Raw genomic sequence first — 24025 nt, 5'->3', positions numbered from 1 at the left:
TCAGGTTCTTTCTCTCTGCAAATTGCAATCAGCTTCCCAGTGCCTTATCCTGAGTTTAACTGGAACTTACTCCATGGTTCCCTTCCCACAAATTCTTTTAGAATGTCAAGACTTGTTGCTAGCAATTTGGTCTATAGCTTATGCTCAATAATCTGTATGGATATATACATGACTAATTCAGTGGTCCACTTAAATAGTGTAGGAAAGAGTTTTGGCATTGATATACAGGCTAGTGAATTGTTAAACTGAAGTGATCGAAAAACCAAGACAGTAAAACCTTAAAATAGAAGCATATATAATCAATAAGTTGATATCATTAGTCGCTAGATTTATGCACCATATATCAGGCATTTAAGTAATTGACAGGCACACACATGAATAACTTTAGTATTAGAGACTGAGAAAGTAGACTGATATCTATATTTATAAAGTTCCGAAGAAAACAATCATTAGTAATCCTTAAATAATTCCCTAGTGTTAATCCAAATACAGGTTTACCATCAAATTCAGGAACAAGCTAAGGATTCATCCATACAATCAACAAACAACTATGATCATATTCATGCCATTTCTCTTTGATGACAGTTTAAAACCTTTTTCGCACAAGCCAGATTGATCAGCTAGACTAAATCTGACAATCAACACATTTTTCTAGCTTTAGAAATCTCACACAAAGGCTATAATAAACTGGCTTTTTCTCCAATTCATCATATGAAACCAATCATATAAGCGTTCGTACTAAACCTGTTGGCTGATTTTCCAATCAAACATAATGATATACACTCATAAAGAATTCAGAGATTGGGAGGGATACATATGTAACTGCATTTTTTAACAAATTTTTTTACAACTACATAATTGTAATTTTATAGACTAATTCATACATTTCATTAGACTTAAAATAGATTGGAGTTTTGGCGATCAGTAATTGGTGTTTTATGCAGCGGTATATCTGCTTTTGCAATCAAATATAATGATACTCAAGCTGTTGAACGGAATTTATATTTTAGAAACTGGAAGGGTTAAAAATGCAAATGAAATTTATAAAAAAAATGTATTTAATTGCTGAATCAGACCGCTGTATACTGACTAGATTTAGAAGCCGAACTCCCAAATAATTTACGTGATTGTAAACTAACCAGAGTCTTGATACAAGAGGTCAGACCAACAATTATGGAGGACTAGTTTGACGAGCATTAATTGTATATGCATTGAAGTTATAACTTACAAAACTAAATTCAGCAAACTTGGCAAACGGCAAGAACCAAATAAGGGAACATGTAAACAATATTGTTGTGTGCTACCAATAGAGAAAAATAGAAAAACTTGCAATAAAAGAGAAATCATGAAGACGTGTACAACTAGCTTAGGGAAAAATTCACTCAAAATTCATTGGTGAGGTATTAGCTTAACGTCGATTGAGATTTACAATTATTCATAATATTTCTGTTATGATTTAGTTTTTACTAGAACAGTAACACTCTAGTTACTGAACATTAAAAGACTAATAGAATTCAAAGAGAACTGAGTATAAAGTATAAACATATCATCCACTAAGTTAAAATATAAAGTTAAACATGAAAATGAACCTTACAACACATGACTTTTACCAAAACTAAAGCTGTAGTTAGCTTGCTGAAGAGTCCAATTTCCTATTTAAGTGGCAGTAAAAGCAAATAAACATTGGATGCTTGGTTTAAAATTCACAATAACAAACTGTAACTAGAAAGCATCTCACCTAGTTTTACTCTTTAGAGTAGACCTCTTGCAATCATTTCACGAAGAAGTTTCACCGCCTTATCATTTATGTCGCTTTCAAACAAAGCACGAATAATAATTTCATAAGTTACACCATCAGGAGTGCAACCATTGTCTTCCATTTGTGAGAGTAAGGACAATGCTTCATCAAAAAAAGCCTCTTTACAGAGTCCATTAATCATCACAGTATACATTCTAATATTAAAAGGGTAGCCCTTAAATAGAAGATCCTGATAAACACTTTGTGCATCCTTAAGTCTTCCATTTTTGCATAGTCCATCAACAAGTATAGTGTATGTACACATATTTGGCTGAATTCCTTTGTCTTTCATCTTCGTTATTAACGCAATTGCCTTGTCAACCTGATGGATTTTGAACAAAGCATTTAATAAAGAACTGTAAGTGATCACATCAGCAGGTTGGCCTCTATTATGCATCTCATCTATAAGATCCCAAACATCAGAGACTCTTCCCGATTTGCATAGTCCATCAATAAGTGAACTGTATGTTACAGTGTCAGGAGCCATGTTTTTTAAATGCATTTCTTTGAAAAGATTCACAGCTTCATCCACCATTTTATCTTTACATAATCCATTAATCATGACACTGTAGCTATGAACATTAGGATTCACCCCCCTTAGAGAAAGAGTGTTGAATACATGTTTGGCCTTGATGACTTCTTTTACCAAGAAATACCCATCCATCAAAGAAGTATAAGTAACAACATTAGGTTCCACACCTTCTTTTATCATAACAGGTAACACAGTTGTAGCTTTTTTCACCTCTCCTTCCTTACATAAACCATCAACCAATGTAGTAAAAGTAAGAACATTCGGACTGATGTTTTTCAACCACATTTCATTTAACAAATCAACTGCTTCTTTAAACCGTCCCACATTGCAAAAGCCATATATTAAACTATTGTAAGTGACTACATTAGGAAAAACTCTCTTGAGAATCATTTCAGAATATAAATCATAGGCGTCAATTACGAGCTTATCTTTGCATAGACTATCTATGATTGTGCTATACATTACTACATCAGGCTTAATCAATAACCCTTTGACCTTTCTGAGCAATTGCAAGGCAGCTTTTGTTTCTCCGGATTTACATAACCCGTTGATCAAGGTCCTATATAACTAACCTCATTAAGATGAAATCCTTTTGTTATAACATGATCATGAAAGAGAAGTGCTTTCCTAATTTTACCATTAAGACAAAGACCGTTTATAAGTGTAGTTAACGTTACCGTATCTGGCTCATAACCTAGCTTAAGAATCTTACCCAATATAGAAAAAGCGAAATTGATTTGATTCAAGTGGCAGAAAGAATTAATCAAAATGCTTAAAGTAACAATGTTAGGTTGAATTCCTCTTAATTCCATTTGATGAGAAAAGGAAATAACAGTGTGGAAATGATTCATCTTAACAAGGGAAGATAGAATTTTACCGAATTCGAAGATAGGTTGGGTAGGATTCTTCATATGGAGAATGCGATTGAATGAGGAAAGAGCATGATCAAAATTGTCAATGAACGAAGGAAGAGGCTGAATGTGTAATCGACGATGAAGAAACGAATTGGGAGTTGCGTACCTTAACAATGATAACTTCGTCATAGTGAGTTTGGTTGCAACGATTGTGAAAGCCATTTCTAAACACTGGCAATTTATAAATCATCCAATATACTAAAGCAAGGTAAGTTCTTTGGCAAGTTTTGCCATTTGGCAGCTTTTGAGAGCCCTTACTATTAATAACATGCGTCTTTTCAAGTGTTGAAGATTCACTCTTCTCATGCTAGCGAGTTTTCAATGTAGCATCCATTACGTTTTCGAAGTACTAAGTTATTTGCGGTCAAACTTTTCTTTACAAGGTAGTCAGCCAGCTCTTTCTCTTCCTTAGACCTTAATATCATTCTTCTTCATTCTTTATCCCTCCATATCAGATACCATCTCTTCATATTTTTTCTTCATTCCACTGGCCATTGGAAGATGTCACTATCGATAGAGGAAGATGGTGTTTGTCGTCGCGATACCCACTCTCTTGCTTCTTCCACGGTAAGGAACATTTACGGCCATAACATTGCGTTTATTTATTCTCTTTCACTTTCCTTCCGTCATTTTCATTCATATTTTGCTTCCTAATAGACAACACGTGTTGCGCCGACCATTTTTTCTCTGTCATTCATGCTCTTTGCTTCAACGGTGAGTCTATTTTAATACTCTGCTATGTTTATCCTTCAAAATCAAAGAATTCTCAAATTATTGTCAAAGTGAAAAATTCAGTTATGGTTTATTTTCAAGCCATAAATTTGAGATGTAAAGTATGAAATATTTATTTTGACGATTCAACGAATTTTCCCCTGCGATGCAAGGGTATACACACAAGTGAATGCAGCAGGGTGTGATTGAAAAACCAAGACAGTAAGAACTTAAAATAGAAGCTTATAATCAATAAGTTGATATCATTAGTCATTAGATTTATATACCATATGTTAGGCCCTTAAATAATTGAGAGGCACACATGTGGATAACTTTACTATCTGTATAAAATTTCGAAGCAAAATCAACACTAGTTTTAAATTAAATATAGATTTACCATTAAATTCATAAACAAGCTAAGGATTCATCCATACAAGCAACATGCAGCTGTGATCATATTCAATAATTCATGCCATTCATCTTGGATGACTGCTTTCAACACATTTTTCAAGCTTTAGAAATCTCACACAAAGGCTATAATAAACTGGCTTTTTCTCCAACTCATCGTATGAAACCAATCATATGAGCGTTCGTACTAAACCTTTTGGCTGCTTTCTCAATCAAAGACAATGATATACACTCATAAAGAATTTTGTTAACGGAGATTTCAAGGGATAAATATTCAACTGCATTTTTTAACAATTTTTTTTACAACTGCATAATTGTAATTTTATAGACTAGTTCATACATATTATTAGACTTAAAATAGATTGGAGTTTTGGGGATCAGTAATCGGTGTGTTATGCAACAGTGTAGCTGCTTTTGATGAGGTCAGACCAACAATTATATATGCATTGAAGTTATAACTTATAAAACTAGAAATTCAGCAAACTTGGTAAATGGCAAGAACATGTAAACAATACTGTTGTGTGATCCCAAGAGAGCAAAATAGAAAAACTTGCAATAAAAGAGAAATCATGAAGATGTGTTCAACTAGCTTAGGGCAACATTCACTCAAACCAACTTTTTGTGGATTGTTGTTAGTCTGGCCTATGAATCTCAAGCAACTAGCAACTCCCCCACTAGAAGTTGATATCAAAAGTGTTAAGTATCCAAATTTTATGGCAAGAACAAATAAAAGCATTAGTGACCCGGCAGATTGAGGTATTTTTCTTTTTTCTTTTTTGAGCAAACCATTGGGGTTCCCAGTGTCTTATTCTATCTACTACACCTCCTGAGTTTAACTGGAACTTACTCCATGGTTTATTCTTTGTCCACTTAAATATTGTAGGAAAGAATGTCGGCGTTGATATACAGGCTAGTGAATTGTTAAAGTGAAGTTGTCGTGGCTGGCTACTGCAATGCAAAAAGGAGGAATGAACATTGATCGTGTGAGTGAATGAAAGAAAAAGACTGCATACTAGTGAATTGTTAAATTGATGAACAATTCTTATAGTCAACTTAAGAGCGTGGCTGAAGTCTGAAAACCATCTTCTTTCGTCTTATCGCCTTTGAATAAAATTAAATACATTGGTTCATATAGTCAACATGTGTTTGATGACCAAAAATCATGTTTCACCTTATTTAAGTCATGCCTTAAGGCCATCGTGACCTGCAATGGAACAAGGAAAATGCCTTGGGAATAAGATACCCGTGCATGCCAGAATAAAAAATGGACATCACACATTATCTTAAGGAGCAGCAACCCTCGCACAAACAGAAAATGTGAGTATCTCTACGATTCAAACTTTGATTCATCACCTGATATGACACTAGCACATTCACCCAGACTCAACTTCCTTGTTAATGTGATGTTTGTGTGGGATAAAAAAAATATAAATGATTATTTTTCTTTCGTAGGTTGATCATGGGATGTCATGTAATTGTATTTGAGGCATTTTCAACTATAACTTGATCACCTCTCTAAATTTGGATTCATATTCTATTCATGACGTTGTGAGAGACTGATCACTCCTATTATAAATGATACTAGCGTCAAGACGAGAAAAAACATGTCCATCTTTCCACGTTTACTAGTAATTATAAAATTTTATCTTATTATTTAGAAAAATTAAATTATTTTATAAGTAAAAAATGATAAAATAAAATATATTTTTCTTAGCAACAGTTAAAATTGAAAGAGAAAAAAGTAACACATGTGAATCCCACAAGTTAACTGAGATTCATTTAACCCAACAATTGTGTTAACTGAGATTGTGGTATGATGCCCTCTATGTTCACAGCCTGTGACCATCTGACAACACAAATTCTAGGAAAAATCAGAAGCCTTTTTTATCATTAAGAACACCAGTGCAAATTGCAATTAGATTCAGTGTAATTCAGGTTCTTTCTCTGTGCAAATTGCAATTAGCTTCCCAGTGCCTTATCCTTAGTTTAACTAGAACTTACTCCATGGTTCCTTCCCACAAATTCTTTTAGAATGCCAAGACTTGTTGCTAGTAATGTGGTGATGCAAATGAGAACATACTTCTATGCTCAATAATTTGTATGGATTATGCTTTGTCTACAAATGAACTTTGTTAGTTTGAATGTATTATACATGACTAATTCAGTGGTCCACTTAAATAGTGTAGTAAAGAGTGTTGGCGTTGATATTGATGTAAGATTTTTCCTACATGTCATATAACTATGTACACGTGAGTATATATAGGATCGTTTCCACAGGGAGTTACGTTATTCATAAGCATTTTCATAATCGTTCAAGTTAAGGGTTTGGATATAATTTGTTTGTTTGTAACACTATATCCATATTTGACACTAAAGTAAAAACGAGAGGGGATCGAACTATTTCGCTTGCGGTATAAGATAACGAGCAAGCATAACAGCAGCAATCTCTCGATCGATTAACAGACTCTAGCTTTATAACCAATATTATTACAATCATTTCTACAATATCCTTCGTGTCCAAAGCGATATCGTTATTTCCAAGTTAGCGTTTAAACATTCGTGTCCAAATTCCTTAAACGATAACAAAGTCGATCGGATAACTTAATCGACCGTGTCCAGCCTGATTAAGTATCCGAAAGCATTAAAATCTTAATTAAAAGTAATTATCAAAGGTTTACAAACTTGTCAAGAGTGATATAACATAAGATAGATTGTTATTCTAGTTCTAGATTCAAGAGTTTGTGTCCAAATCATCTTGAATCTCTTTGAAAGCATTAAAAGCAAGAATAACAACAATATTGAATCATTAAGCTAGAACCTTATATATTAAAAGATCAAAAGATTACATAAAAGCTTGATAGTTACCTCAATACTACAAAGAAGGTGATAGTTACACATAGACATGTAAACTAATGCAAGGAATGAAGGAAAGATGAAGATTCCATGCCAAGATCCTTGATGTCTGAATGAATCTAGGGTTGAATCTACTCCTTAATCACTTGCTTTGTGTTTCTCTCTATGAAATAGCTCTAACCTCTCTCTAGAAATGTATAAAATGTTTCAATGGAATAGTGAATAATGTTAGAGAGAGGGAAGAATGCTATTTAAATGGGCCTGCATTTTTGCACCTGCGCTAATAGCGCAACTCACGCTAATAGCGTGGTAAGGCGGCCTATAATCTGGCCAATAGGAGTGTGCCACGTTGGTCCTGCCCTGATGCTACGCTCCAGCCACGCCATTAGCGTAGCTCTCTGGAGTATTTACGCTAATAGCGTAGATTACGCCAATAGCGTAGTTCTGCATGGTCTGCTACGCTCCAGGTACGCATATGGCATAGCTCTCTGGACAATGTACGCTAATAGCGCAGTATACGCTAATAGCGTAGCCTTCAAGAGTGCTCCAGATCCTACGCCCCAGGTACGCTAATGGCGTATCTCTCTGACCTTGGCCATTTCTTCATCACGCTAATAGCGTAGGACACGCTAATAGCGTGGGACCTTGAACTTTGACGTTTCTTGCTCCTTGCTTGTATTTTCCTGCACAAAAAGGGTAGAATAAGGCTCAAAAGCATAAATGACATATTTACACAATAATTGGAGTTTTCCATAGAGAATCTTGCAAAACAAGTCACTAAAATGCCTAAACTCCTATATGAAATATATCACTTTTAAACACTTATCAAACTCTCCCCAACTTGGCTTTTTGTTTGTCCTCAAACAAATCAATTGAAAAGGAAACTAACAAGGCTTTGGACAAGGTTTTCAACATGGTGTCAAACAATTCAAAACAAAAATAAACAAATGGTGATTCAAATATGATCGCGTGGATAAGCATGAAGTCCTCCGCTACTCTAGGTTCAAACTAAGAATGCGAAAAATGTCCTAAGCACAAACTATACATCATAAACTTCAAAACATAAACATATCTATCTATGAACCACACCTAACACACTTCTTTGAAAGTAAATGCAATATAAGGATAACAATGAATGAGGTAATGAACACACATCCAACAATCATGCTAACATCCTATTTAAGTTAGATGTCCATCCAAATATCGTCTCAAAAAGCATAAAAGCATGGATCAAAAGGTCTTGCAAGGGTTATAACTTGGCCGGGCTACAAAAGAAATGTCATATGTGGGACAATTGATCAGAAAGCCTATCAAAGAGGAACATTTTTTTGTATCACAACTTGAAATCCATATACTTCCCTACCAAGAATTAAAACCTTTGGTGATTAACAATCAAACTTATAACCTTGACAACTTATTCTCTTTTTGATTTTTCTCTTTCTTTTTCTTTTCTTTTCTTTTCTTTTTCAAATGTACAATTTTTTTCTTTGATTCAATGTTGTCAGGTTATTTTACAACTTCACCATAACTTAACATATAATGCCTCCTTTTCCTCCCCAACTTGAATACAACAAAACTCTAATTGAATGTTCCCCTATCCTAAGGCAAGGGACAAAGTACAAAAAGGTTAAGGGTTCAACAAAGTAAAATTATCAAAGTCCTATAAGATTCAACCATGAACTGGATTTTTGAAAAATTTCAGGCAAATTCAACAAGCATTGTGCTTATGAATATTGACAGTTCATGTTTGAGGACTTGATTCATTTGGCTCAGATTGGGGTATCGGATACTCGCTCTTCTCACAGGTAGGCTTTATGTGGTCAAGTAGGTTACTCTCAATTCAAAAAGTGCCTTGATCCTTTCCATGCTTTCAAACAATTCAAAATAATTATCAGATTTAACATAACTAAAACAAGTTAGACGATGATTATCGGTCTCCAGCATATATACAACAGATTGAAGCTACCTCACATTTAGGTTAAGTACTAAGTGGTTCAAAGATATTTATGTTTATGAAAAGACTTACATGATATATATTTTGTGCAAAGTACAAGTTTCAAATTCTTATTAAAAACCTAGAATAACAGGAAACCAATACCTTGGCCTTACGCTTTATCACAAGTAATATCATTATCACTCACCTGCTTTTGCTCAAACATGGCTCCATGGAGCACTTTAAAATTTATTGTTCATGAGCAATTTTCTTTTGAGAAACACAAGCAAGATGTAAACAAAAATTTCATCCAAAGCATAAGTTATTAAACCAAAAAGCTAAGTTATTAAACCAAATATAAAGTAACAAAGTAACAAATCAAGCACTAAAACCACAGTGCTTGAAGAGTACAAAATACAACCAAATAAACAACTGTTCCAACATGAAATAAAAACATAGAGTTAGAAAGCAGAAAGAAAAACATCACTAAAAACCCAGATCACTGATCATCCTCTCCAGCATCATCCATATCAAGATCCTGGTACACATCATCATCACCCACAACTCCAGCATCATCAGGTGTCGCCTCATCATCAACAGCATCAGCCACCCCCACATAAGGATTTGGCCTGCCCTCAGGCCAATGAACATAAGCCTGGTACTGCTCAGGAGTCATAACCGGGTACTCAGCATTTCCCGGATGCATGTGAGCATTGTAGAGGTCCTGGTGTATGCCCATGTTGCTCCTCCAAATTGCCTCATTCTGATCCATTAAGAAGCTGTTCTGGTCCCTCACGTACTGGTTATGCATCTGCTGCTCCAGCATAAAGGTCTGCAAACCTGAAAAGTCAAAAGAACCAGCACCCTCAGATGGGCCACCTTCATCATCAGAGAAATGGTATTGGGCTGCCCTCTGCTCTGATTTCTCCCAGGTGCGAATATGAGTGTCAGTAATGGCCCCTTCAATATCTTCATCATAGGGTCCAGAAATGGGCACTCCATTAGCCTTAAGCAATCCCATAATCAAACCCGGGTAGAACAATGCCACCTTCTTAGCACCCGTGGCAACTTTCAAAGCCACAGCCTTCATCTCATTGGCTATGATGCGAGCAATATCAACAGGCACTTCTTTCATAATGCACCAGATGAGTGGTAGAACGGCTTTTGGGGCATCGGATGTATGGGCTCTAGGAAGGGCATTGTGGACAAGGAATTGGAAAACTAAGCGGGCAGTAGCGGTCATCTCCTTGGTAAGTGCATGCCTAATCTCTCCCTTGTCATTCTTTACAAAGCACCTACCCTTGTTCATGATATCACGCTCAATTTGCTGAAATTTCCAATTGCCTTGAGCGTTTCTCTTAGCATAGGTACACAAGGTGGGCATTGTGGGGTCCTCAGATGGTTCAAGGTTTAAGGCATTTTCAAGGAAATCATTGATTGCATCCCTATCAAATGGGATTTGCTTTCCTCGGACATAAGAAGTCCAAGAGAAAGTCTCAGCAAAGGTAGCGGGTGAGGCATCAGGGACAGCATTACAATAGAACTCCCTGATTAGGTCGGTGTTAATCTCAGTTGCGGGCACAAGGAGTTTGGTCCATTTGCGACCAGTGAAAATGTGGAGCATATCAGCATGCTCACCACTAGGGTGAATGTCAAAGGTTTTCTCGTGCCAGGTTTTGTACTGTGCCATCTTCTTAAACCTGGCAGAGTGGGCAGGGGTGGGGAAACGGTTTGGGATTGCAGGTGCAGTAGAGGTAGAGGCACCTTTGCCTCTTGGACGTTTGGTCCCGGTAGTTTTTTCAACATTTTTCGGTGCCATCTGCAACAAAACCAGGAAACACCAACATATTGCATAGAAAATATTAGCACAAAGCAGAATTGGTTATTTAAAAACATCAAAAATTTTGAAAATCTGGGCAAGTAGGAAGATCTACGCTATTAGCGCCTGCCACGCTAAATAGCAAAATTTTTCTGGGAAACTTTCGCTATTAGCGTAGGGTACGCTATTAGCAAAATTTTTCTGGAAAAGTTGCGCTATTAGCGTATATTTCGCTATTAGCGTAGTTCTTCGTACCTGCAATTTTCAAATTTTCAAAATCTTTGTTCCTGCAATTTCACAACACCAACCAGCAAATTTCAACCCTAGGTTTCATCCTATGTCTCTAAAACACAATAGAATCATGAAAAGGAATCAGAATCACAACATTGGTACACAAATCATTCAAAACCCTTATTTTTCAAATTTACAAAATGGGTCAAAATCAAAAGATGAATGTTTGTTGCATGTGGGTTATGATTATTGTTCCTTTTCCAACTATTATCAATGAAGAACAATCTCTATTCACAACTCAAAACTCTAACCCTAACCTAACCATCTCTAATCATGTCAAAAACATGGATTTTTTTAAATTCAAGAACAAAGATAGGAAGAGAAGATCAAACCTTGTTAATGCAGAGAGAAGCAACACAAATGCAAGAAGAAATGATGCAAAAATGGATACTTGAAACCAATTGAAAAGTGGGTTTGATTTCTAGGGTTAGTGAGTGGGAGAGAAGTTTTTGTGTGTGGTTATGAGAAAATGAAGTAATGAAACCGTAAAAGGGGAAAATGAGGGGTTGTGGGAAGTTAAGGGGAGTTAATCCCCTGGGCCCACAAAATTTTTTTTCTCCCACGCCAAACTCACGCTAATAGCGTGGCTCTCTGGAGCTCTCACGCTAATAGCGAAAAATACGCTAATAGCGTGAGGCTTCAGGATCAGTTTTTCGAAGTTTTTCATTTATGCTTGTAAATGCTTATGTACTACTACTATATGCAATAAACATAAAAATACTTACAAAACTGGGTGTGCCTCCCAGCAAGAGCTTGTTTTACGTCCTTAGCTTGACGCATTTTGAAGAAATCATGGCTCGATTAGTGAAATCGTCGTCAAACACCGATCAATTTCACCACCGAAGTAGGGCTTAAGCCTTTGCCCATTAACAGTCCAGTTGGCTTTGGTGACTGGGTCCTCAAGTTCAACAGCTCCGTATGGTTTGACCTCTTTAACCATGAAAGGTCCGGACCACTTAGACTTCAATTTGCCCGAAAACAATCTCAGTCTTGAATTAAAAAGTAATACCATTTGCCCCGGCATGAATTGTCTCAGAATGATCCTCTTGTCATGATACTTCTTGGTCCTTTCTTTGTAGAGCTTTGAAGATTCATAAGCTTGATTTCTCAATTCTTCAAGCTCATGCATTTGAACTTTTCTTCTTTCATCGGCTTTCTCTTGATCAAAGTTGAGGAACTTCAATGCCCAAAATGCTTTATGTTCGAGCTCGACCGGTAAGTGACAAGATTTGCCATAAACCATTTGGAAAGGAGTGAGGCCTATAGGAGACTTGTATGCAGTCCTATATGCCCACAAAGCTTCATCAAGATTAGCCGACCAATCCTTTCGAGATGTAGAGACCGTCTTCTCAAGTATGCGTTTGACCTCCCGGTTAGAAACTTCGGCTTGTCCATTCGTTTGCGGATGATACGGTGATTCTACTTTGTGCTTGACTCCATAATGATCTAGGGCCTTGGCAAGTTGTGTGTTGCAAAAGTGTGACCCTCCATCACTAATGAGAACTCTTGGTGTACCAAACCGGGTGAAAATATTCTTTTTTAGGAACTTCACTACCGTCTTGCTATCGGCTTTAGGCGATGCTACGGCTTCCACCCACTTTGAAACATAATCAACAGCTACCAAGATGTACTCATTTGAATATGATGAAGGAAAAGGGCCAACAAAATCTATACCCCAACAATCAAACACTTCCACTTCAAGGATGAGTTGTAGAGGCATCTCATTTCTTTTTGACATTGATCCGGTTCTTTGGCATTCATCACAATACTTGCAATGTAAATTGGCATCTTTGAATAAAGTTGGCCAATAGAACCCGGATTGAAGTACCTTTGCGGCTGTTCTCTCCCCGTTGAAGTGACCTCCATAGGGCGAATTATGACATTGCCATAGGATCTTCTTTGCCTCTTCATCATCCACACACCTACGCAAGAGATTGTCCGCTCCAATTTTGAACAAATAAGGCTCATCCCACACAAAGTGGTTAGCATCATGAAGGAACTTCTTGCGTTGTTGCCATTCAAAATCTTCCGGAATGAACCCGGTTGCTTTGTAGTTCACCATGTCGGCAAACCACGGTCTCACATTGATTGCTAGCAACCGTTCATCTGGAAATTCTTCACGAACCTCCGGTTCATTCTTGGTTACCTCATTGTTTGTCAACCTTGAAAGGTGATCAGCTACAAGATTCTCCGTGCCTTTCTTATCCTTGATCTCTAAGTCAAACTCTTGAAGCAACAACATCCAACGGATGAGCCTTGGCTTTGAGTTGGACTTAGTAAGGAGATACTTGATAGCTGCATGGTCAGTGTAAACAACAATTTTGGAACCTACAAAGTAAGAACGAAATTTCTCCATTGCATAAACTATTGCAAGTAACTCTTTTTCAGTTGTGGCATAATTAATTTGTGCCTCATTTAAAACCTTACTTGCATAGTGAATAGCATGAAAAATTTTGTCCTTACGTTGACCCAAGACCGCACCAACAGCATAATCACTTGCATCACACATTAATTCAAAATTTAAATCCCAATTAGGAGCAATGATTATTGGTGCGGTGGTCAACTTTTCTTTTAAAGATTCAAATGCATCAAGACATTCATTATCAAAAACAAAAGACTTATCTTTGTTGAGCAAGTTGCTCATTGGCTTTGCAATCTTTGAGAAGTCTTTGATGAATCTCCGGTAGAACCCGGCATGACCAAGAAAACTCCGAACACCTTTGACATTTACCGGTGGAGGAAGCTTTCCTATGACATCGACCTTTGCTTGGTCTACCTCAATACCCTTAGCAGAAATCTTATGACCAAGGACAATACCCTCGGTAACCATGAAGTGACATTTCTCCCAATTGAGCACCAAGCTAGTTTCAATACACCGCTTCAGCACGGTATCCAAGCTATTCAAACACGTATCAAATGACGAACCGAAAACCGAGAAATCATCCATGAACACCTCCATGCATTTTCCAATAAGTTTGGAGAAGATTGCTTGAACACACCGTTGAAAAGTTGCGGGTGCATTACACAAGCCAAATGGCATTCTTCGATAAGCAAAAATACCAAAGGGGCAAGTGAAAGCCGTCTTCTCGTGATCATCTGGGTTCATGGCGATTTGATTGTAACCGGAGTAACCATCTAGGAAGCAATAAAAGGATTGACCGGAGAGTCTTTCAAGCATTTGATCCATGAAGGGTGTAACGCCCTCCTTTTTATTTAATTATTTTAAATGAGTTTTAGAATATATTTATATGATTAGTGTGATTTATAAGATTTATGTGATTTATATGATTTTAGAGAAATTTATGAGACGTTGTGACTTATTTTATTGTTTAATAAAATAAGATTCGAAAATAAAATAAATATTAAGTTGTGGGGTTATTTTGTGTAGAAATATATTTGTTATTTGATGAAGAGATATATTTGTTATTTTGTTTAGAAATATATATATTATTTGGTGTAGAAATATATTTGTTATTTTGTGTAGAAATATATATGTTATTTAGTGTAGAAATATATTTGTTATTTTGTGTGAAAATATATATGTTATCTGGTGTAGAAATATATTTATATTTATTATTCAATGAAGAGGTATATTTGTTATTTGGTGTTAAAATATTATATACATATATATTTTGATGAAATATGCTATTATTGTTATATGGTGTATTATTATATATTTAGTGGAAGACTATATTTAGTAGAGAAATATTATTTATTAGAATATGAGGATTATTAGTGTGAGTGGATTTGAGGGTTGGAATAGAAAGAAGAATAAGTTGTTGGGCCTAAATAGATTTGGGAAGAATATTTTAGTATTATAAATAGAGAAGCTTAGGTTGGAAAGAGTTTACCTTAAACCGCTTTTTGGAAAAGAGAAGAACAAGAAAGAAGAGAAGAGAAGAGAAAAGTCAAGAGAAGAGGAGAATATCTTAGGAAAAAAGAACGCTGCTGCTGATCCAGGAATTAATCTAAGGTGAGGGTGAGACTATCTTGCATTAATATTAAGTTGTTAAATCATTAGATTACATCTAACAAGTTGGGGAGAGTTTGTGAGAATTTGAGAATTAGGGTTTTGAGAGAGATTTGATGATTAGATGATGAAAACTTGTTGAATTGATGTAGAAATTATGTACAGACCTTAGATAATCCATAGGATGATTATTGGAAGTAGTTTTGAGGTTATAACCATGAGATTAGGTGAAACTTGGAGAAAATCTGCATTCTACCCGAATTTTGATATTAAAACCTGTATTGATCGGTGGGGAATTGGTCTTAGGTGTAAACACGAAAGTTGTAGGTATGGATGTTAGCTTTCTAATGCCGTTGGTCTCACATCAATAGGATTTATAGAACTTGAGTTATGGTCAAATTACTGCACGTAGGTCACAGTGAATTTTTATGGACTTTCAGCACAACTTTTCCGAATTTAAAATAAAAACTGGTATTGATCGGTACAGAATTGGTCTTAGGCGTAAACATGAAAGTTTTAGATAATTTTGTTAGCTTTCTTGTGGCTTTGGTTTGACGTGAAAATGATGTTTGGTCTGTGAGTTATGATGAAAATACTACAGGGAGGTCTTAGCAAAATTGTACGGTGACAGCATTCTCTGTTTCATGTTTTTGCGTTTTGTTCATATGTTTCTGTTTTGAATTGATCTTTGTTGTAAACATGAAAGTTGTTGATATTTGTGATATCTTTCCAGTAGCTTTGGTTTGACATGAAAATATGTTGTGGATAATTTATTATGTTTTTACAAAGATACTTAGTGAATTATTGTCGATGTTTAAATACGATGTTATATGAAGTTGTTTATGATTGATGAATATGATGTTTTAAGATGTTGTTTATTATCATTTGATATTGTTATATTATGATATGACATGAATTATTTATGTGATCCATATGTTGTCAAGATGCTTAGATATTAAGATGTTAAGACGTTAAGATGATAAGAGTTGTTAAGTCGTCGAGTCGTTATGAAGTCATCAAGTTGTTAAGATGTTATGTTGTCAAGATGTCAAGATGTTAGGATGTCATAGATGTTCATGATGTTGTTTAAGTTGTCAAGTTGTAGGAAGATTGAGTTCATTGCATACTCATTAAAGTTGGGGGCTTGAGGCCCGGCAGCCTTGTGCTCATTAAAGTTGGGGGCTTTAGGCCCGGCAGCCTTTGTGCTCAAACTACGTTGGGGGCTTTAAGCCCGGCAGCTTTATGCTCACATGTTGAAGAGCCTAATTACGCTCATTTATGTTGTTGATTGGTACCACATGCATTTGCATATCAAGAAGTTTTAAGATGATTTAAGATGTGAAGTTGTCGAGTTGTCAAGTTGTCGAGTTGTCGAGTTGTTTAGATGTCAAGACGTCACGTTGATAAGTTATTAATGAAGTGCTATGATGAATGAAGATGAATGATTATGATGTTTATGTTGATGATTGATTATGATGTTATATGATTTATGATAAGATGTTACGTGAATTATGATATGATGATATGTGATGTTTTATGAATATATTTATGACGATACATGATAACGTTGTGTTTGTACTTAGGATGCTATAAGTTGATGTTTATAATTATGTGGATATATGGGATTGATTACGAATTTGATTATGAAGTTATTTTCGGTAATGCTATGTTTTGATAATGATACTTATGTGAATTACATGTTGATGCTTATGATTGATATTGATGCTATGTGATGATTGTTGGTGACTATTATTTGATGTTATATAATGATGTTTAAGATTAGTAATTGATGATATATGAAGATGTTTATGATTAGTGTTATGATAGTTTATGACTAATGTAGGAAGATTAATGATACTAGTTAAGGAAGTTTAAGTTGTTAGATATGATTAATGAATTATAAGATGTTTAAGTTGTTGAATGTACTTTATATGATTTATATGTTTAATATTATTGTTTGAGAAATCTCACCCCTCTACTTGGAAATGTTGCTCTTCGTATGGGTAACTTGCAGGTAACCAGGATTAGTTGCGGTCGTGAGTGGACTCCTCACAAGTGTGTCTTAGGTGCTCTGATACGTAATGGGATGGGATTATGTCTTTACTTTCTGTTCCTTACGTATTACTTTATGAATCTTTCAAGAATTGATGTTGAACTAAGTTTTATGAAAATTTATATTGAGGCCCTTGTGCCAAAGATTATTTAAGTTGTCAAACTATTCCGCTGCGAAGTTTTAAAGATTATGTTGTTATATTTTTGAAAGATAAATTATTATTCCATTTACGTTTTTTAAGAAATGTGACATTCCGTTTAATGATGAAAAACTCTGATTTTATTTAAGAAATTTTTACGTTGGGAAAACGGGGTGTTACAAAGGGCAAGGGAAAGTGATCCTTCCTTGTTGCTTGATTGAGTCTTCTATAATCTATACACATCCTCCATCCGGTGACGGTTCTAGTTGGGATCAACTCATCTTTATCATTAGTGATCACCGTCATTCCTCCTTTCTTGGGAACTACTTGAACCGGGCTTACCCAAGCACTATCCGAGATAGGATAGATCATGCCGGCTTCAAGCAACTTCACTACTTCCTTTCGCACCACCTCTTTCATATTTGGATTTAAGCGGCGTTGTGGTTGTGCTACCGGCTTGAAGTTTTCTTCCATCATAATCTTGTGCATACAATAAGATGGACTTATCCCTTTCAAGTCGGATAACTTCCACCCTATTGCTTCCTTGTTGGCCTTGAGAACCTCTACCAACTTTGTTTCTTCATCGATGGACAAGGAGCTACTAATGATCACCGGTTTTGTACCATCTTTCTCAAGAAAAACATATTTCAAATTAGATGGTAAAACATTTAATTCTACCTTGGTGTCATCAACTTTGGCTTCTTCCTTGGATTCTTCTTTCAAATCTTCAAGTATGGCTTGATTAGGAAGAACCTCCTTCAAGGAATCTAGCTCCTTCAAACACTCTTCAATGGCACTTGCTTCGTCTTCATCAATAGCATTGAGTGCGTCCACCAAAGCACTCTCAAGGGGTGTTCTATTGTGCATTTGCTTCCGAGTAGTCAAGATGACTTCTTCGGTTGCATCCATTTTGAAACACGCACCCTTGTGTTTCGAGTACTTCAAAGCTTCTCGGATGTTGAAGGTAACCTCTTCATCATTTACCTTGACCTTCATGATATTATCATCAAGATCAATCATCATCCGAGCCGTTTGCATGAAATTCCTTCCCATTAAGATAGGCACATCCTCATCTTCTTCGACATCAATAACCACAAAATCAGCCGGAAAAATAAATTTGTCCACTTTTACAAGAACATCTTCGGCCATACCTAATGGTTTTGCAAAGGATTTGTCGGCCAATTGCAACATCATCCTAGTCCGCTTTATACAAAGGTCACCAACTCTTTTGGCAACGGACAAAGGCATGAGATTGATGCTTGATCCAAGATCAAGTAGTGCTTTACCTACATGTGTTGTGCCAATAGCTACCGGTAGAGTGACTCTTCCCGGATCTTGCTCTTTCTTTGGCATTGTTCTTTGAATAATAGCACTACAATTGGCATCAATTTGGATCGTCTCTTCATCATTGATTCTTCTTTTCTTGGAAAGGATATCTTTCATGAACTTCGCATAGACCGGCATTTGCTCCAAGGCTTCTGAGAATGGTATATCAATTTGCAACTTCTTGAAGAGTTCAAGAAACCTTGCGTATTGCCGCTCTTTGTCTTTCTTCGATGGAGCATGTGGGTATGGTAAGCGTTGAGCCACCACTTGCTTCTCAACCACTTGTTTCTTCCCTTTATCTTTCCCCACATCTTTATTCTTCCTCTCCATCTCCACTTGTACCTCAAGATCTCTTTTTTGATTTTTTTCTTTTTCAACTAATGCTTCTTTATTCTTTATATACACTTCCTCCTCTATCTCTACACTATCCTCCTCGAACTTCTCTATATCCTCCTCGTTAACAACTTCATCTTCCTTCTCTTCAACAACAATATCATCACCTACCCCTTTACCTACTACTCTCCCACTCCTTGTAGCTATAGCTTTTGACTGCTATGCCTTGTGGTGCTCCTTAGGATTTGGTTGAGTGTTAGCGGTGAAAGCTCCCAATTGCGGAGGACCTTGAGCCATTTGTTGTGCTAACTGACCAACTTGCGTTTCAAGGCCTTTGATGGACGCGTCGGTGTTTTTCTGGTTAGCCATGGACACTTGCATGAATTGTTTCAAGACCTCCTCTGTGATTTGGGAATTGTTAGGTTGTTGGGGGTTATTTGGTGGTGGAAATTGGTATTGATTATTGAATGGTTGTTGGTAAGGTTGTTGGTAGAAGTTTGATGGTGGATATTGATAGTTATTGTTGTAAGGTGCTCTCCACGGTCTCTGAAAGTTTTGAGTGGCCGGATATCTTCCTTGAGAATTGGAAGTACCCGGATTTTGGGATTGTTGTGAGGTTCCGGCATGTTGTGGTTGGTTAGGCCTTTGTTGGTTTCCCACATAGTTGACCTCTTCCTCTTCAAAAGAATCGGGTTCGGGACAATAGCCGGTTGGATGATCCCCCGTACAAAGTCCACAAGTATTGACTTGAGCGGTTCCTCCTTCTTGCTTGAGAGATTCAAGAATTTGTTTAGGCATAGCTCTCATCTCCTTTTGCATAGCTTCTATTTGTTGAGTGAGGAGCTTATTTTGAGCTAAGACCGCATCATTTGCTTCTAGTTCCAGAATACCGACTTTCCTTTGATTATGATTCCGGTTGTGAGAGGATTTTCTTGTGTTGAGAGCCATTTGGTTAATGATTTTGACAGCATCAGCTGGATTTTTCATAGCAATAGAACCTCCAGCACTTGCATCTAGCATCGTCTTGGACATGTCTTGAAGCCCTTGACGAAAAAGATATAGTTGCATTTGGCTATCAAATCCATGCTTTGGACAATTCCTTAGCAATGATTTATAACGCTCCCAAGCTTCACAAAGAGTCTCACTTTGGCCTTGAGCAAAAGTTGTAATTGAAGTTTTAGCCTCAAGATGCCTATCCTCCGGAAAGAACCTTTCTTGAAATGCTTTCTCTAGCTCACCCCAATTTTCCATCAAAGAAGTTGGTTGATCAAGATACCACTCCTTAGCCTTCCCGATCAAAGAATGAGGAAACAATTGCACAAACACACCCTCTTCCTCATCTTCCTTCATACCAAGTGTACCGGCGGTAACATAGAAGTTGGTAAGATGTTTATATGGATCCTCATGATCCATACCGGTAAACTGGTTATGAGTTATCAAGTTTATCAACCCCGACTTCAGCTCAATTGATTTGGCATTACGATTGCCAAGATTAGCTAGCCTCCTCGGACTAACCCACATAGGTAGAGCATTCTCATCTTCATTAGCCATGTCTACTTCTGGTTCACTCCTCGGAGATGAATGTGCAGAAGAATGTGAAGAATCACCTAGTGATATAGTATGCACCGAACCTGACGGAGAAGGAATAAAAAGTAAAGATTCCGGCTGAGCCAGCCTGGCTAATCTCCTAGCTTCCTTTGCTTGCTTTCTAAGTAACCTAGCAGTTTTCTCAATCTCTGGATCAAATTGTAGGTCTTCGTGAGCAACGGTACCTCGCATAAACAAAGTTCACCAAGACTATACCAAGTGGTTAGCATAAAAAATAATGAATGATATATGTGTATAAGTATATGCATGAAAGAATTTTGTGCAAAATTGACTTAACATGACAAAATTGTTTCCATACTTATAATAAAATTTCCGTTACTCCCCGGCAACGGCGCCATTTTGATGTAAGATTTTTCCTACATGTCATATAACTATGTACACGTGAGTATATATAGGATCGTTTCCACATGGAGTTACGTTATTCATAAGCATTTTCACAATCGTTCAAGTTAAGGGTTTGGATATAATTTGTTTGTTTGTAACACTATATCCATATTTGACACTAAAGTAAAAACGAGAGGGGATCGAACTATTTCGCTTGCGGTATAAGATAACGAGCAAGCATAACAGCAGCAATCTCTCGATCGATTAACAGACTCTAGCTTTATAACCAATATTATTACAATCATTTCTACAATATCCTTCGTGTCCAAAGCGATATCGTTATTTCCAAGTTAGCGTTTAAACATTCGTGTCCAAATTCCTTAAACGATAACAAAGTCGATCGGATAACTTAATCGACCGTGTCCAGCCTGATTAAGTATCCGAAAGCATTAAAATCTTGATTAAAAGTAATTATCAAAGGTTTACAAACTTGTCAAGAGTGATATAACATAAGATAGATTGTTATTCTAGTTCTAGATTCAAGAGTTTGTGTCCAAATCATCTTGAATCTCTTTGAAAGCATTAAAAGCAAGAATAACAACAATATTGAATCATTAAGCTAGAACCTTATATATTAAAAGATCAAAAGATTACATAAAAGCTTGATAGTTACCTCAATACTACAAAGAAGGTGATAGTTACACATAGACATGTAAACTAATGCAAGGAATGAAGGAAAGATGAAGATTCCATGCCAAGATCCTTGATGTCTCAATGAATCTAGGGTTGAATCTACTCCTTAATCACTTGCTTTGTGTTTCTCTCTATGAAATAGCTCTAACCTCTCTCTAGAAATGTATAAAATGTTTCAATGGAATAGTGAATAATGTTAGAGAGAGGGAAGAATGCTATTTAAATGGGCCTGCATTTTTGCACCTGCGCTAATAGCGCAACTCACGCTAATAGCGTGGTAAGGCGGCCTATAATCTGGCCAATAGGAGTGTGCCACGTTGGTCCTGCCCTGATGCTACGCTCCAGCCACGCCATTAGCGTAGCTCTCTGGAGTATTTACGCTAATAGCGTAGATTACGCCAATAGCGTAGTTCTTCATGGTCTGCTACGCTCCAGGTACGCATATGGCGTAGCTCTCTGGACAATGTACGCTAATAGCGCAGTATACGCTAATAGCGTAGCCTTCAAGAGTGCTCCAGATCCTACGCCCCAGGTACGCTAATGGCGTATCTCTCTGACCTTGGCCATTTCTTCATCACGCTAATAGCGTAGGACACGCTAATAGCGTGGGACCTTGAACTTTGACGTTTCTTGCTCCTTGCTTGTATTTTCCTGCACAAAAAGGGTAGAATAAGGCTCAAAAGCATAAATGACATATTTACACAATAATTGGAGTTTTCCATAGAGAATCTTGCAAAACAAGTCACTAAAATGCCTAAACTCCTATATGAAATATATCACTTTTAAACACTTATCAGATATACAGGCTAGTGAATTGGTAAACTGAAGTGGTCGTGGCTAGCTACTGCGATGCAAAAAGGAGGAAGAGAACAATTGCCACGCCTCACGGGTAAAAGCAGATGCTGACAGGAAATTTAAATGAATAATTCTTATAGTTTATTAAGATTTTTCATGTGAATGCAGCAGGGTGTGATCGAAAGATGCTGACAGTAAGACCTTCAAATAGAAGCTTATAATCAATAAGTTGATATCATTAGTCGTTAGATTTATACACCATATATTACGCCTTTAAGTAATTGACAGGCACACACATGAATGACTTTAGTATTAAAGACTGAGAAAGTAGACTGATAAACCTTATATAATTCCCTAGTGTTAAATCAAATACAGGTTTACCATCAAATTCAGGAACAAGCTAAGGATTCATCCATACAATCAACAAACAACTATGATCATATTCATGCCATTTCTCTTTGATGACAGTTTAAGTAATAATAGAATATTTAATAATATCCAAACCACCATAGACCGTCTTTTAGAGAAAATTAAATTTCATTCGTTTTGGTGGCTTAAGGCTAATAATGCCAATTTTGTGTATGGTTCTCAGAGATGGTGGTCGGACCCTCTACTTTGTTTGGGTATCGCCTGACCTTTGTTGGTTGTGTAAATATTGTATGACTGGTCTTTTATTGGGGTGACCCTTTGGTACATCTTGTGCTAAAGCAGATCACCGCCGGTGTTAATATATTCCATTTTTATGTCTTCAAAAAAAAAAAAACCTTTTTCGCACAAGCCAGATTGATCAGCTAGACTAAATCTGACAATCAACACATTTTTCTAGCTTTAGAAATCTCACACAAAGGCTATAATAAACTGGCTTTTTCTCCAATTCATCATATGAAACCAATCATATAAGCGTTCGTACTAAACCTGTTGGCTGATTTTCCAATCAAACACAATGATATACACTCATAAAGAATTCAGTTAACAGAGATTGGGAGGGATAAATATGCAAATGCATTTTTTAACAAAATTTTTTACAACTGCATAATTGTAATTTTATACACTTGTTCATTCATTTTATTAGACTTAAAATAGATTGGTGTTTTGGCGATCATTAATCGGTGTGTTGTGCAACGATATAGCTGCTTTTGATGAGGTCAGACCAACAATTATGGAGGACTATTTTGACGAGCACTAATTGTATATGCATTGAAGTTATAAAGCTAAAAATTCAGTAAACTCGGCAAATGGCAAGAACATGTAAACAATATTGTTGTGTGATCCCAAGAGAGAAAAAGAGAAAAAACCTGCATTAAAAGAGAAATCATGAAGATGTGTTCAACTAGCTTAGGGTAAAATTCACTCAAACCAACTTTTTGTGGATCGTTGTTAGTCTAGCCTATGAATCTCAAGCAACTAGCAACTGCCCCACTAGAAGTTGATATAAAAAGTGTTAAGTATCCAAATTTTATGGCAAGAACCACATTAATAAAACAGAGAATCAAATGAAAGCATTAGTGACTCAGCAGATTGAGAA

General features: G+C 36.5%; 1 protein-coding gene and 1 long non-coding RNA gene across 4 annotated transcripts; one reads left to right on the top strand and one right to left on the bottom strand.

The window, feature by feature from the left end:
* Positions 1-1531: 1531 nt before the first annotated feature.
* On the bottom strand, positions 1532-3500 carry LOC146917916 (uncharacterized). The gene has a single exon (XM_085716672.1). It carries the CDS (start codon positions 2790-2792, stop codon positions 1752-1754), a length of 1041 nt encoding a protein of 346 aa, XP_085572798.1. The 5' UTR covers positions 2793-3500; the 3' UTR covers positions 1532-1751.
* A 99-nt stretch (positions 3501-3599) lies between these two features.
* LOC146917915 (uncharacterized) lies at positions 3600-22967 on the top strand. 3 transcript variants are annotated; one of them, XR_015013549.1, is made up of 4 exons: positions 3600-3811; positions 3902-5119; positions 5247-5680; positions 22511-22967. It is a non-coding gene; the product is annotated as an uncharacterized LOC146917915 (long non-coding RNA). The 3 variants fall into 3 exon arrangements; XR_015013550.1 differs by lacking the exon at positions 22511-22967 and having other exon boundaries at positions 3902-3958; positions 4767-5119; positions 5247-6221; XR_015013548.1 differs by lacking the exon at positions 22511-22967 and having other exon boundaries at positions 5247-6221.
* Positions 22968-24025: the final 1058 nt, after the last annotated feature.

Source organism: Medicago sativa, chromosome 6 (genome assembly GCF_051527215.1).
Source record: "Medicago sativa cultivar Bolivia chromosome 6, Bolivia_mono, whole genome shotgun sequence".
In the NCBI taxonomy this organism is placed as follows: domain Eukaryota; kingdom Viridiplantae; phylum Streptophyta; class Magnoliopsida; order Fabales; family Fabaceae; genus Medicago; species Medicago sativa.
The sequence above is the reverse complement of the archived record's forward strand: the minus strand, read 5'-3'. Positions and strand labels throughout refer to the sequence as shown.

Excerpts from the sequence above, each read along its gene's own strand:
- LOC146917916 (XM_085716672.1), bottom strand. The coding sequence starts at position 2,792 with ATGTATAGCACAATCATAGATAGTCTATGCAAAGATAAGCTCGTAATT.